The 15,777-nt window shown below is 50.7% G+C and overlaps 2 protein-coding genes, 1 non-coding gene and 2 pseudogenes across 3 annotated transcripts, besides 12 other annotated features; 3 read left to right on the top strand and 2 right to left on the bottom strand.

Moving 5' to 3' along the window:
• Window positions 1-2,144: a sequence feature (heterozygous, Esmeraldo-like haplotype).
• On the top strand, window positions 3-1,079 carry Tc00.1047053506847.70 (hypothetical protein, conserved; the record flags this gene model as incomplete). Its single annotated transcript, XM_803305.1, has 1 exon — window positions 3-1,079. One exon carries the CDS (start codon window positions 3-5, stop codon window positions 1,077-1,079), a length of 1,077 nt encoding a protein of 358 aa, XP_808398.1.
• Window positions 1,381-1,453: a microsatellite.
• Window positions 1,483-1,503: a sequence feature (AT_rich).
• Window positions 2,145-2,277: a sequence feature (haploid, non-Esmeraldo-like haplotype).
• Window positions 2,278-13,722: a sequence feature (areas not merged during assembly with more than two copies in the genome that could not be assigned to a particular haplotype).
• Window positions 2,998-3,070: a sequence feature (T-rich).
• Tc00.1047053506847.50 lies at window positions 3,158-6,151 on the bottom strand (annotated as a pseudogene).
• Window positions 4,344-4,428: a microsatellite.
• Tc00.1047053506847.30 lies at window positions 7,102-9,759 on the bottom strand (annotated as a pseudogene).
• Window positions 10,226-14,453: a mobile genetic element.
• Window positions 10,230-10,302: a mobile genetic element.
• Window positions 13,723-15,777: a sequence feature (heterozygous, Esmeraldo-like haplotype).
• Window positions 14,283-14,452: a mobile genetic element.
• Window positions 14,625-14,696, top strand: Tc00.1047053506847.17. The gene has a single exon. It is a non-coding gene; the product is annotated as a tRNA-Trp (tRNA).
• Window positions 15,202-15,227: a microsatellite.
• On the top strand, window positions 15,257-15,777 carry Tc00.1047053506847.4 (hypothetical protein, conserved; the record flags this gene model as incomplete). The annotated part of the gene is made up of 1 exon (XM_803306.1): window positions 15,257-15,777. A coding segment is annotated over one exon (521 nt), but the record flags the coding sequence as incomplete, so codon positions are not given.

The following is a 15,777-nucleotide window of genomic DNA, read 5'->3' as shown; positions in this document are numbered from 1 at the left end:
AGATGGAGGTTCTTGAAACCGCGCTTGTTGAGATGCGGGTCTCTGTTTCCTCTCTTGAGGGACGGGAACGAGAACTTGTGGCAGAGGTTGGACGATTACAAGAAGAGATGACATCTATGATGGAAGCAGACAATGTCAAGAAAAAATTGACGGCGAAACGCGAGGTTTTCACCCCCTCCTTGGCCGATGTCGCTTGCACAGAAGAGCCCTGGGAGCCCCTGCAATGCGTATGCCAGGCGTACAGTGAAGTGGTAAATGCACAGATCGCACTTCTGCGTGCAGCTTCCGCCATTGTCGTTGTACCCAAAATTTCAGGCGAGGAGTTTGAGAATGTTTGCAAGGCACTGGATGCTATTGTGGCGAAAGATGATCGCGTTACCAATGGCATCAACGAAAAGGATGGAAGAGGCATCCCCTCAAGCTTTAAGTTTGTTGAAGAAGAGGGTTCTGAAAAACAGCTGGGGAGGAAATCTTCACCGTTAAAGACGGCACCACTACAATCTTCAGAGACATCGACATTTTACATAAAGCACTCGCCTGCTCTTTTCTCTGCCCCAATGGCGACTTCTGGAAACGGAAAAAAAAATGCCCAAACCGGCAACCATTACTTATTCTCTGAATTCCCGTCGACCCAAACAGCCGATCCTCAAAGTGAAACCAGTGGATTTTGCTTGGACAAAAATCACGCCGCGTTTTATTTCACATTGGGAAGTGAAAATGAAAAAGATAAACGTTCCCCACATCCCGCTGACGCGGCAGGATCATCTCCGCAGGAGACATACCCCGCCTTCTTTGCAGAGAAGCATTCGCACAAAGCCTCCAATGCAGCACCTACCAGAAGCATTGCGTCACCTTTGGGTTCAGAGTCACCCGGACGATTTGCACCGGATCCTTTGGATTATTTCGTAAAATCCCGTGAGATGGGTAAAGATACGGAACGCGACGGCAGTGTTCACGGGAACGCAACCAACGTGAAAAACTTTTTGGACCTCTTTGGCGCGGCACCTCCCGAAGAATCACATTCAAAGCAGGGGAAAGATAACAACACCTTTGTTGCAGAGTTTGATCCCTTTGCTTGAGGCCTTGTTGTTGTTGTTTTGTGCGTGCGTGTCTTCATCCCTTTTTTTTTTCTTGGCTTCTTTCAATCGACTAAAAAAGGGATTTTGCCAGCACCGAGCGGGGCGATTTTTCGTGCACTACATGGCCATCAACCACCGGAATAATGATGTTTTCGGTTTGCTGCTTCACCTCTCTTGGCATTTACCCGAAGATGAAAGCATTTCAGTGCATTCACGAATGTCCTATAGAAGGGCATCTGTTTCCGAAAAAGGCAACGTTGGTTCCTTTGAATCGCCTAAAAAAATGCCCTTTGTGTTATCTTTATTATTATTATTATTATTATTATTATTATTATTATTATTATTATTATTATTATTATTATTATTATTATTATATTGTTTTGCTGACAACGCTTCGCCTTTCTTATATATATATATAAATATAGGTTTATGAAAGAAATGAGGAAGGAGCACACTGAAATTCACATACCGTGATTGCTCGAGGATTTATTTTTTCTTTGCCTTTTTTCGCTCGTCCTTACCACCGGCGTTCAAGAGCAAAAGGGCACATTTTGTGTATCTTGAGAAAACGTCCGGGCCGACGGCGCATGGGGCCCCTGTTTGCGTGGGCGTCCTCTCGCATTTTCTAGGTGCGAGGCCGCTTATTTATTGCGGCTGCCATCGGGGAGCTGCTCGTCCTAGAAATTAATTCCTGATTTCGCCGTCCCACAGATCCCCGATACTTTCAATCGTCACCGCGTCCTTCGTCCAGGTTGGCTCCTCAAACTGCGTTTGCCCTACTTAAAGCGATTCAAAATCCTTTAGTCGCATTCAAAAAAGGCAGTTGTGCAGCTCAAGTGGCTTTACCATGCGGCTCGTTATGGCCGGAAACGCGCCGCGATTTCCACCCAGCAGGGTCATGGCAAGAAATATTTTCTTTCTGAGTACGCTCCCGAGCCGCTGACCGGACCTCGCGGTTGTCAGCAGGAGCCACACAAGACGTGAATAAAAAGGAGCGAAAGGAATGGGGACGGAGTTCGCCAGATCCTCAATGAGCGTTTACACCAAGTGAGTGCATATTTATCTGTGCGCATTGTGGTGGCCACTTTCGCGGCGTGATCCCTTCATCCGGGTTGGGCGGGTACATATATATATATATATCTGCGTGTGTGCCTTCATAACTCACGAGGTGCCGGATTTCGGGCTCTTCCAGTCACAACGCCCCGACGGAATGGCGCTGCGCCTCACAGCGGGTCGTGGCGGGTGGCGTCCCACACTCACAATTGAGGCACGGCGCACAACATCCGCTCCCTCCGAGTGCACTCAGCAGGCCGGCGCCCAGTCACCCTCGTGCCATCGCACGGAGGGGTGCACAAACAATCGTCGTCGCGGACCATCGGTGCCTCTAGCAGAAAAGAAAAAGAAGAAGAAATGGGGGCGTGTCAGCAGCACAGCCAGCAGAGGGACTATAAAATGGACACGGGGACACACAGTAACAGTGGGCACGGCAGAGACGGAAAAGAGACTGTAGTGATTTACCGAAACAAAAGAAAACAAAAAAGTTTAAAAAGCAAAAAAAGAAGCAAAAAACAAAAACATTTGATTCGGCAGATATGTCATTTCATGTGCCACGCAGCACAATACAACCGTGTTCTTGAGTTCATACATACTGCCCGCACACACACAAATAAAAAAGGAATTGTACTCTCCCACCAGCCCACACAACATCCCTCACATTCCATGCGGCATCCGGCCTGCTCCTCCACTCCTCCTTTCGTGCAGTCCGTGGGACGCACAGCAATGAGACCGGCACCGCGTGTGGACAAAAAAAAGCAAACAAAAGAGGGAGAAGCACGTCACTCGTGACGGTGTTTAGCAAGCGACCATTTGGGGGAAAACACACAAATAGGGGTGCTGATTGTTTCAACAGAGCACCAACAAAAAAAAAAAAAAAACTATAAAAAAGAAAAGAAAAAAAACATAAAAAAAAAGAAGAAAAGAAAAAAGAGAAAGTATCCTTGACAAAGTTGAGTGAGTGATGCTGGGAGCTGCACAGTTGTTGTTCCACAGAATTTTGCAATTTTTCTCCCCAAATTTATTCAACAAAGAGCCGCAGTGCCCCACAGCCCCAGAAGCAGCAGCAACAACACGCGAGACACACACCCATGCACGGTGCTGTCACCAATTAGATACATGGCCGCCAACTCGCCCAAATGCCCGTTCTCAAGCAAAATGCCATGGTCCGAGAGCGATGTTGCGTTGGACTCCGATGGGATCTTGTTTTTCCCAGGCGTTGTGCTTGTATTACCCGGTGCGGTGCCAACGTCCTCACTGTCTCCATTTTCAACCAAAGACGCAGTGGTTTCTTGCGTCTGCCGCTCAGTGGTCCCTTCCGGAGAGGTCGCTTCTTCTTCGTAGATCGGTCGCTCCACGTCGGCCTTCGGAATGTCTTCAGTCCCAAGAGGTGGTGGCACTTCTTCCTGCAGAGAGGTGCCTTCACGGACACTCATCCCGTCGTCGCCCGAATGAGCAGAGGTGCCCACACTCGATGAGGCCGGTGGAGACGCCGATCCACTGCTGCCATCCGTCTCCGTTTCCTCCTCCCTTGTTCCGTGCGAGCCATGGCCCCCAGAAGAGACTGCGGCAGCATCACTGGCTTCAGGTGCTTCCACGGAGGATTGTGGCCGTGGATGCGCCTCCTCAACTTCCTGCTCTGCATCCTCCTCTTCAGGTGATGATGGTGTTTCCTCCTCTTCCTCAGTGAGGAACTCCTCACCAGGGCTTGGAATACGGACTGTGCTGGTACTGAGTATCGATGCAGAGGGAGCCTCAGGCGCCAAAACATTGTTAGGGCTTGTATTTTGTCTCTCAGTATCCCCGTTACCCAACGCTGCATGGCTGCCGAGGTGTTCTTCGTTTCTCTTGACTGGAGTAGCCTCAAATTCGCCGGTGGGCCTCGGCGGAATCTCCGGCACTGAGCGTGACTCCTCACCAGGGTTTGGAATACGGACTTTGCTGGCTCTGAGTTTCGCAATTTCACGTCCATAGATTATGCGGTTGTACAGCGGGACGTTGTTCACCGTCAAGTGGCTGCTTTCCGAACCCTCCTTATTGTCCGCGCCAAAATAGATGTGCGAGACCCTGTGATCTTTAAACAGATTCCAGTTGTAGTACCCAGAAAAAACCTGCATTCTATCAACGTACACATCCCACTCACTGGCATCCATTTGCAGCATTACTTGATATGTTTTGTTTGGTTGCCAATTATACTTACCTTCGTAATATTCATAATGTTCATAATCCTCGTAATCTTCATAATCTTCGGCAACTTCATCATCTTCATAATCTTCATCATCGTCGGCACCTTCATAAGTTCCATTGGGAAGTGTGAACCTCCACTTTTTTTCGTGGGTGTACGACAGACCAAAGAGCGCCGTGCTGCTGGTGTCTTTCACGATCACACCCATCAAGGGGATGGGACTGCTGCCTTCTTTCGGCACCTCGTGGACGGACACCGTCGCCACAAGAGTAAACTTGTTGTTAGCAAAGTAGTACGGCACATTCTGCCCCATGTCGCCAACAGGCCACACCGCCCCTGCTCCGGGTCCTTTGAACGTCAATCCATTGGCAACCCTTGGCTCCCCATTATTCACAGTCGCATTCACGCAGAGGTACTCGTCCTTCCATTTGTTATCAGAGAAGTTACCGGACAAGAAGCCAACAAGCCCATCAGTGGGAACAGGACCAGCGCACATACCCTTCTTTCTCGGGTCGACAGTGGCATTGGAACCGGAACGACATGATTGCAAGGTGCTGTTCAAAGCCGCCCATGTCTTCACCACGGATTTGATCCGCTCCAGCTGCTCCCTCAGGCTCACGGCGACAAGACTGTATGACCGTCATCACCCTTCCTGTTTTCGTACACTGAGATCAACTTTTCATTCCCACTCTTCATCAACAGCGAGCTGGCGGCGGCGTCATCATCTTCACGGGATATCGGCCCAACATCATGCACGCGTGAATTGTCCGTCACCCAAAGGTGGAGCCGACCCTTTTGTTTATTGCTTTCCCTGTTGTCCTTGGAATAAACTGGCAGGGTGACGAGCATCACATCCTTCTTCTCAATCGTCACTTTGATGAAGCCATTCTGGACGCCGTGCCCCTTTCGATCAAGTGAGTTGCCCCACACGCGAGTAAGTGTCTCACCATATGGAAACCAATTCCTCCCACTCTCAGTGGATCCGTACACGTCACGGTAACCTCGCTCACAAGAAGCCATCATGAGGAATCTGTCATCCCCCCACTCGACGATGGTCGGGTCCCTGCAGCCATCAACATCCGTTTCGTGCGAAAGCTTCCACTTCTTCTCTGACTTATCAAAGCGCATGGACAGCAATGAAGTCTTTCCGTCCTCATCTGTGGCCTGCATGGGAAACATGAGCGTACCGTCCTTTGTCTTAATCCCCGATCCGCCGCCAGAAACCAACTGGGTCAAAAATTTAGCAACATATTCATCATTTCCAAACGTCACCGCATGAGTCTCATTCCACGTGATTTCATTGCCACCACTGACGCTTCCCTTTACCAGCAAAAGCCCCCAGTCACGTGCTTTAGCCGATTTACCCACCGACGGTGTAACGCTCTGATTTCTCAGAAGCATGTAGACACTGTCGCCAGAAACAACTGTCGTTGGCCGCATTGTGTCTTTTGCCTCGACGTTACCCGTCGCAACACCCTCTGGAAACTGCACCACCAAACTTGTGTCCTCCGTCAATATCTCCTTTGGCTTATCATCAGTTAGATCGAGGTGCCTTGACGCAATCCCAGCACGGCTGCAGCTTTCTCCTTTCCCCTTGCACAGCGCTTCAGCAACGAAGAACACGTCATTGTTCACCTCAACAAGGCTGGGAACGCGGAGCGAGAATAATTTTTCATTAGCTTTTGTAGGGGCTTCCCATTGAGAGGATTTCCATCCGATCCCTATGAATGGATCAACGTCAGTCCCTGCCTGCACAGCGTGCGCATCGCCACCGGTGCCGCATAACACGACGAGGAGAAGCAGCACCGCAGAACGGAAGAGATGCCAGGACATGTTAGGCCTCTGATGCCCACTCTCTCTCCTTCCTTCCTCCTTTCGCTGGATCCGGTCACGCGAGTACGGTTGTGTGCGCGGGGCGCCTTCACAGCAGCAACGCTTGAGAGTATATTAATACGTGTGTGTGGGCGGTGTGTCTGTGTACTGTTGTTGTTCCTTTGAGAGCCCTCAGAGTGCACAGTGGCGGTTCGCGCTTGTTTTGCTTCCTTTTTGTGTGTGTGAAGGAAATGGAAAAAGTCATGGAGGAGAAACACAGCGAGTTGCAAGGGAAACCAGTGCGCACCGGCAGCAGCCACCCGCCATGGACGAGGAGAAGAGACCCACCGCCTCCAGAACATTCTCACGGCCAACGGGATGCGGCCACATCCCCGCAGCCAACACACAACGCACCCGGAGCGAGCACCCACCCCGCCAGCCACACGTTGAAGTGGGTCCTCACCCATCCGCCAGTCACGCGGCGCCAAAATTTGCACGGCCATCCCGCCTTCAATGGAATGCGGCGCCTCACTCATTGTCGTTACACGGAGTGCGCCATTTCTCCAAAAGAAGTTATATTTCGTCCATCCCTTAAATATGTTTCCGTTTGTGATGGGCCCTACAACAAAACAAAAATAAAAATAAAATGGAAAACGCAGCAATACTGTGGCACCGCTAGCCACAATGATTCTACCACAAGAGAGCAATTCTCCGATTGTGCCTCGTATGCGCACACAATTAAAATAATATATGAAAATCACCCAATGTTCCTCACCAAAAAAAACAAAAACAACCCCACTTCCTCCCTAGTTTGACGGAATACTGTTATGTTCGATAGCGTTGGACATTCTTGGCATCTGTGTGCCTCAATGCCACCTGGTGCTGGTGCACCTGCACCGCATGGAAACAAAAGCATCCAACTATATGAAAATAACCCAATATTTTTTTTCACCAGATATCAAACTATCCCTTTCATTCCCCAATTTGTCTTGTTTTCCTATTTTTTGTTTTTTCCTCACTTCTGAGAAGCTTCGCCTCTTCTGAAAACTCCAGATGGTATTGACGCTTGGTACTGGTGTACGTTTTTTTTTTCCAGAAACTCAGACTTTCTTGGTTCTCCTCCTCGCTCGCTACATTGGAATTGACGACATCACGTCTCTGCCAGCCACTCATCAGCACAATGCCTGCGTGCTGCACGTAAATAAACTCCCACGACATGTCTCGGGCAAAGTCCTCCCACCCATCAAAATACGCCGCCGGATACTCAGCGAACCGCCTCACAGTGCTGGCGTTCCTGTGATGTCGACACGCCGTAGTTATCCGCTGCCCAACCAGCAAAAATTCTTCCAACCACCGGTCCTTTACATCAATCTTCTTAGGTCCGCGTTGCGATGGAAACAATCAAAATGGCTCGGTGGGATGTCCTCCGGGGTCACCCTCAGCACGGTGTTCAGTGGTTTTTGGGGTGCTGGCGACCTCAGCTCCTTAAGTTCCTCTGCTATTTTAATGAAAAAGACCTCATTCCTGGATGCGTCCAAAGCATGTTTCTCCACAAATACAGACGCAAAAGAGTATTCATACTCTTCGTTACTGAAGACCACAAAACTCATTGATGGGGATTATCTTTTCCACAAAGGAAAATACTCGACGGCCAAGGTGACGAGATAATAAGTCGGTCTTAAAATCCTCGGTACCGAGGTTTCCTCTTTTTCGTTTAACACACATGAGTTTGTGAAACGGATTCTCGGTAAACCATGCCGTAATTGCTTCACGTGTAACGCACACTAAATCATCCCGAGATTTTATCCATTTCAAGACACGATTAAGTTCATTATATCGTTTACTGAAGTCTTTCGCATCAAAGATGTAACGCAGAATCGGCCCCAAAAAAATCATTTGTTCGGAGACCATCCACCAGTATTTCTCTTGCCCCTGTGTAGTCCAATCGCGCTTCATCCATGCACACATCGCCTTCACATCCATCTCTTCGGGGCAATTCATGATGATTAGGTGGGAAACTCGTTGACGCACAAACTCACGAATGTCCCTTACCTTTGGGGATGCCAGCACAATCGTGCCCCATCCGGTGGAGGGCGAAAAACTTATCGGCAGCTGTACCCCATTCGTTGGCACCTCGTAGATTATATACCCTTTCATCCCACCCTGCGACAAACTCGACAAAACACTCTCGGACGCTTCACTACCCACGTGTTTTGTCACCGTCTTGGTGGTTTTGTCAAAGACGTAGGCCTCACCCTCTCCAAAACAGTGGACAACCACTTGGATTTTCTCGGCATTGCAGTGCAGCAGCTGGTAGAGAAGGTGCGAACCGGCATTCATCGACTTCCCAATCCCGGGCGTTCCAACCAACACACGCTGCCGAGGTGAGGGACTGTCTTTTGGATCGCCCTTGACGATCCGCCACGCTCGCTCCACCTCACAGTTCACATAACAGTCAACAATGGGTTTATTCTCCCTCCACGAGTACGGCCATCCCTTGTCCGAAGTGAGCACCATCAGCCTGGGACGTGGCGGGCTGAATTGCTCCACAACGTCATCCTTTTCGAAAATTAGACCTTCCTTCTTGTACGTCCATGACTGCGGTGGTTTTCCCTCATGTATCTCCATTCGGTCCTCAAAAATCTTATCGTCATAAAACCCCAAGACATGGCCCCACTTCGCACCGTACACAGACTCGTAGAATCCCTCCAGCTTGGTTGTCTTTTCTTCAGTATCCTGCCTCGCATCTTCTTCTGCCCTCCGCTTCGCCCTTTCTTCTGCCTCCCACATTGCTACTTCTTTCCGTATCTGAGTGAGGGCATCGTTAAGTTTTTTCCTTGCAAGAGGAGTGAGAGTATCCTTCTTCTTAAATTTAATCCAGTCTTCAAGATAGTGCACACTCCCTTCCGTAAGCTTGCGCCTATCTGTTAAAAGCTGATAATCCTTTAAATTAGAAATTTCTTCAAGCAGCTGCTGGTCTTTTATGTAGGCATCGGGACTTTTCAAAAAATCCCACATCCCCACATTCCGTTCTTCTTCAACGGCTGCCCTGGAGCCAAAATGCTCCCGAAGAAAATCATTCAGCTTCATCTTGGAAATGTCGGTCTCTCCGTCCAGCAGGATGTCGCTCACGTAGCTGCACATGGTCCACCGTAGTTGCGCTTCCTCCACTCTTATGCAAGTTGCAGCGGGCTGATCTGTGTCACCCTCAAGGTCCGACCTCGCTCTCCTCCGAGAATCTCCCTGTGGCACAGCAGACGCTTGGCCCTCCTCATTACCGTAAAGTCCTTTCTCTGGTCTTCCAGACATTGTTTCTCCTTGTTTTCTTAGTTGGATCGAGTTAAAACTGAACACTAACAAACAATCAAAAGGGGAATAAGAAAGAAATGAGATACGCACGGATATGACTAGCAGCCACAAAAATAGAGTCATCCACACAGCGTGGCGCACACCACATGCACGGAGACCACCGCAACGACGACAAGCGGGCACCATCCACCCAGCACAGTGTTGGAGAGGGCCAACAACAACAACGTGGTGGGCGCGGAGGGTTCGCCCACGCATTCCGCTCGCTACGGTCGCACACCCGTGTGGCACCGCCGTCACCGCACACACTCTAAAAGAGGACATGCTCGCACAACGCCGCTGAAACACACAAACACCGCACTGCTGTCAGTCCGCGGGTGAGAGGATTCGGCCCTCCACACAACAAACGCACACATCGCCAGCGCCTCCAGAACATTCTCACGGCCAACGGGATGCGGCCACATCCCCGCAGCCAACGCAACGCACACGGAGCAAGCACTCAAAGAGCCACACGTTGAAGTGGGTCCTCACCCATCCGCCAGTCACGTGGCACCAAAATTTGCGCGGCCATCCCGCCTTCAATGGAATGGCTGTGCTTCACGCGGTGACACAAAATAAATATTCACCTGGGCCGCTTTCCTCATCCTGAGGTTATCAATCACAGAAAACAAACAAGACGGAAATGAGAAGTAAATGGAATAAGAGCGGGTTCACCACATCCCCAAACTCTACACCAAGCAAATGTATGTATATATACATCATCCATTAGCCACAATTGTGGCCCGCTCACTCTACTCGGATTGGATATATATATATTAATTAAGAAGTGGCAGACTTTGGGGTCCTCCAGCCAAAAGACCCCGCCGCTGCCCTTCGCAAGTTCCACCCCTTCGCCAAGTCCTGAAGCGTAAAAACACGACCGCGCGATATGCCGTGTGCGGGTTTTTCTGCAGACCGCACGTAGGTAGAGGATGCCTTTAATCCGTGAGAGTCCAAAAACTCATATATCCGCCGCAGCTCCCACGTCATGGTCTGTGATTTTGAGCTGCCTTTATTCGCCGCTCCTTGCAGCGAAGTGTTGTCCACCCAAACGTCCATGGTTGGCAACAAGAAGGCGGAAAAAGCCGATAAGGCTAAGCGTACCGCGCGTGCCTCCGCCTGCATGATAAGAAAAGGCTTCCTCTTCCATTTCCCTCCGGCAATTTTAACGTCACCGGTGTATGGAATGAAAACGGCTCCCCATCCACGGAGCGATGCATCCGTGATGATGACGGCCGATGCCTTTTCCGTGGGCTTGATGATTCGCCTATGATTATTCTCGATGATGTGTTGCAATCTCTCGCCCAAACCAAACGCTGACGGCAAAAGGTTCGCCGGGGATTTCTCCTGCACAATCCCCCGGTTAACTGCCGATAATCGTCGTCGCACTGCCTTGATGAAAAAGTGGTAGTCACATAAACGCGTGCCCAAAATGGCAGCCGCGTACAAAAACCGTGACGCCACAACCTCCATTTCCGAGATTGTTAAATACTTCAGCAACGGCATGGCGCATACACACCGGACAAACTTGTCACTCAGGGACACCGCCTGATGTGAGTGACCAAACCGCACCCACAGGAAGGTGTACTGCGTGGCGCCCAATTCGCAATCCTCCCCCATCGTGGCGTGACGGCCATCCGCATTACGAAGCACTTGGACTTCCCACAATGTCGCATCGCTCTTCGACCCTGCAATGCGTATATCATCGATCCATATGTCGATACGCACCAATGGAGGTGCAGCTCGGAGAAAGTGAACCACCGTCGTCACCCCCGCAATTGCCGAAGTAATAATAATCTGGAGAATTTCTGGGCTGGCCTTGTATCCCATTGGGAGCCGTGTCAGCTCCACCAGCGTGCCGTCCTCCACGCGACATCAAAAGAGATGCCGAGTCCCCGCAGCAACAAAGACCGAAAAAAGGATGCTTTTAATTCCACGCAGGAAGCGGCCTCAGTCATCACAGGTGACAAATAATGGGAAATGTGTAAAAGAGGAACATGAGCCTCGTAAGGGTCGTCTCTCTTCTCGTCGCGTGGCCACGCGATCCATCCTCGTCGTGAACCGGTGGTTTTCTCCTCCACCACAGAAAAGGGCATCATCCATCCGCCGCTTGTTACTGTGGAAGAAGCGTCCTCGATAATTCCCGCTTCCTTCATTAATCGCGCTTCAGCGACTGGAATCCTCCGTGAGCTTTGGCGCGCGTTACCGGAGGAGGATAAAGGTAAAGGGGACCGCCCGACGTGCCCACATACTTGCATGGGTCTCTCCAAGGTCGCCGGGTTCAACCGGCTCTGGATCCACTCCAGGTTCAATACGGGCGCATTAACTTTTTGTAGCGGGATGGTTCGTTCCTCTTGTGGAGTGGCCAGAGGCGCTTCCTTGGCGCGCGTCTTGTTATTGTAGCAGCATGATACCAAAAATCATGGAAAAACACTCCTCCGCTCACAACCAGGGTTCCTGCCCTTGCGCGGTTTCTCCCTTCACATCAATGCGACCGGCGGCAACACCTGGGTCAGCATTGCGGTGTACCTCCTCAAATATCAAACTGTGTTCTGGGGAAGGTCGAACGGATCGACGTGCACCGCCAACTGCGAGATCACGTGTGGATCCAATTGTATGTCTCCACGATTGGAGCAGCGTGCCTCAACGCTCCTCGTTTTGTGGAATGCGCCGTGGCATTCCAAGGAGCCAGAGCTCGCTCCACGTGGGCAGCCGTCAGATTCGTGAGTTTCTCGTTGCGTCGAAGTGTCCTGCATAACTTTATGGTGTCAAGCACGTCCTCCTGCCCTCGTATCCTGACGGACCGAAAGGCGCGGTGGGGATCCGCTTTCGCCGTCCTCGGCGCCACGGACCAATCCAAAATTATGGCCCCGTCCGCCTCCATTGTGAAATTGTTGGGAGTTAAGGCCGCAATCTCGGGCCAACAGCTCGCCGTTATCCACGCAAGTCGAAAAACAACACGTTGCTTCCGGTCTGTCCGGCTGCGGATAACTTGATTCATCCCTTCCTCTGTCAAGGGGCGCGCCTGCCTCGCCTCTTATCGCGCCGCAATTTTTTGTAGCCCCAGAATCGCCACGTCCAGCGGGGTTCAATCCATTTGCAACATGGACCGCAGCATCCTGGCGTGCTGCCGTCGGGTCGATGTCGCCACATCTAATATGGCCGCCAAAAAGGCCGCACAACTCTCCGCGTTGATCGGCCGTTTGTGCGTGCAGCAAAAGGCTGTAAATTGCCCGCTAGAAACATTCTCTGCTTCCACGTTGACGGCGCACACATCTCTCGAACGACCTCGTTCGCTCTCCTCATATAGCCTGTCCAAGGCGGGGATGTCGGTGATTCGTCGTACCATAGTCAAGCGTCGTTGGCGGATAAGCTCCATTGCCCTTCTCGACGATTGCGTCGGGCGATTAGAAATATCGGATGAAGTGTCTGCGGTACGGTGCGACGCCTGTGCGTAATGGTGGGAGGTGGTGGATGGATGGGGCTGTTTTCGTCCGCTCTCGTAAGCAGCCGGCAGCCCCTCGCCGTTTTTTAATGGCCGAGTGCGCTGCGAGTAATCCCTACAGGCTGCGCTGCGCACGTTGCGTGTAGATGCGTCGTGTCCATAAATACGACACAACTGACTTCGCGACAATCGTTGTTTTTGTTGGGTTACGCGCCGCTCCACAAGAGGCTGGGTCGCCCTCGCGTGTTCGTCAGCCTCGTGAACGGCCATGTGAAGGCGGGCACGAAGTGTGGAGGGCGGGATATGCTGGGGTCGGTTGTTATCGCGATCTGCGTCCGAAAGGTCTGCGGTAGGGCCCTGCCAAAATCCATGAACTGATCGGTGGGCTCCCGATCTATCTCCAGTGCGCGTCTGCACGACACCAAACCATCGATGGCCATTTGAACCTGAGAGTCCACTTAGTGCAAATATATAACCGTATGCGCATCGGAGGTCGACGAGGACTCCGGAGATGACGTCATTCCATACACACGGGGCCCAAGTGTCAACGTCCAATGCAGGGAAATGCAGTACCTGATCCTCTGCACCGGAGTCATCTTCGAAGGGGAAGGTGCGGGAGGGCAAAGGCATCGAGTGAGGGAGATGTGGTCGCCCAAAATTGCCCTGAGACGTATGGGTGTTGGCCCGCCGCCTCTCTCCCGTGAGATTGCGTTGGGGAAACGTGGATGCTGGCACGCCCCCAGCCATCAAACGATGCCGTTGGTGCGGCTGTGTGTTTACGCCATCTGGTGGCCCTCTCCGAGAGGTGGACGCCTCGCGTTGACACGGCGTCTCCGCGTCCCGCAAGAAAACCGCTGGCCACCGCAATCTGAGATCCGCGTGCCGACAGGTAATTATGCGCCTCTTCCACCTGAGAGTAAAGCTGAGCACTCCGATCCGCAACGTCCGCGAGGGCGCTGGCGTATTCGGTGCTCAGTCTCTGCCCTCCAGCAATGATCAGCCCCTGCTGGACCCCCAACTCCCGGGCAGCACACACACGATGGGCAGCAGCACTCGAACCTCGAGATTAGGTACTTGAGGCGCCCGGCGATTCGCAAAGTGCCCCGCAACGGTCGACTCCTCCCAGTGCATGGCGATGTTTCCTGAAACCAAGCGTAAGCCTGTCATTGTTGCGGCGGCGGCTACCACCGCATCCAATGGCCCGTGTTCATCAACGAAGGCGAGCTGCACCCGTACATCGCCATGCTGGCGTGCCAAGTCCAGCATGCGGGCACCAATGTCGCTCCTCCCCGTCGCCGTGTAAAAGAAAACACTGCCATTTCCTTCAGTCAGCTTGCACGGATCCCGAGTGGCTGTGAAAACTAAAATAATTACAAAGCGTCTGGACGCTAACAGTTCCCTGATTCCCTCAATCGCGGTCAACCAAAGATTCACAAAATAGAAAAGGATTGTGAAGAAATATCTCCGTTTTACCAGGACACATATACATTAGGGACGCCAGCCTACCTCATGAGCATCCTCCTCACAAGCTCCCGATGAGACAAAGTCGTGTTCTTTTTTTTTTTTTTTTTTTGGACGTGTTTCGTGGAGTTGCTGTTTTGTTCCATGACAGGGTTCTTGGTTCAAATCCGAATTGTGAAGGGTTTTTGTTCATTGTGTTTTCAGAATAATTAGCTCTAGTTTTTGGTAAAAAGGCAACTTCGGCGGGGGCTTAGCTCAGTGGTAGAGCATTGGATTCCAAATCCAGGGGTCGCAGGTTCAATCCCTGCAGTCCTCAAAGTTTTTTTGTTCCCGTGATTTCCATTGTATTTTCTTTTCGCCTTGTTTTGTTCCAACTTCGCGCTCGAAACAAAAGCAACACGACAATGCGATAACATTCGCGCTGTCTTGGGGTGTGTCTTGCTGTGAGGTTCTTTGGACGTCGTTTATTCGAGGGTGGCGCGGAGAGGCCGCTCGTTTGCAGACAATATGTGGCTTTCATGTTTGGTGTTTGTGGTTAAGTTTTTTTTTTTGTATGTGTGTTGTCGTGTTCAAGTCACAAAAACTGTTGATGTATTTGCTAGCTTGTTGTTCCCATTTTTTAATTTTTTGGCTTCTTCCTTCTGCTGATCGAGCAGCCGTCGCGGAGAGACTCTTTTTTTGTTGTTGTTGCTTTTCGCCTGTGGGTAAGTGCGGTGGGGTGTCGCTAAATAACACTGCTGCCAACGCTGCAACATAGAGAACGTCATTTATCAATTTCTTTTTCTCCACATATAAACACTGGCAGGCACACACACACACACAAAAAAAAAAAAAAAAAAAAAAAAAAGATAGTTTGCTTGAGGAAATAAAAATCAAATGCTTCAAAAAAGTTTTTTTCGTTTTTTTCGTTGCACGAGAATAACGCATGCCACACTTCATGCGAGCGAAATATCTACACCAGAACGATCTACCGTTAATTCAAAGAATCGAAAGGAGCTAAAGACACCGCTTTGCATCGAATTAATTAGCAAAATGTCTTCACAGGGCTACTTCCCGATGTCACAGTTTGTAAAAGAATGCCTGACTCACCCACAACACGGATATTACACCGCAAAAAAGCATGTTATTGGTAGCGAAAAGGCTGATTTTATTACGGCAGCCGAGATACCATTCTTTGCCGATGTAATTTCTGCTTGGATCATGGATGCCTGGCAGAAAATGGGGACACCCAGGGCTTTTCATTTAATTGAATTAGGCCCTGGCAGGGGTACGCTCATGAAAAACATCTTGAAGCAGACCAAATACTCCAATCCTCACTTACTTCACTTTTTACAGATTCACCTTGTGGAAGTTGGGGCGGCTCGTATGGAGGAACAGAAAAGCACCCTTGCTGAGTT

This window comes from Trypanosoma cruzi, genomic scaffold, assembly GCF_000209065.1.
Source record: "Trypanosoma cruzi strain CL Brener 1047053516771 genomic scaffold, whole genome shotgun sequence".
Classification (NCBI taxonomy): Eukaryota; Euglenozoa; class Kinetoplastea; order Trypanosomatida; family Trypanosomatidae; genus Trypanosoma; species Trypanosoma cruzi.
Note: the sequence above shows the minus strand (reverse complement) of the source record. Positions and strands in the feature narration are given on the sequence as shown.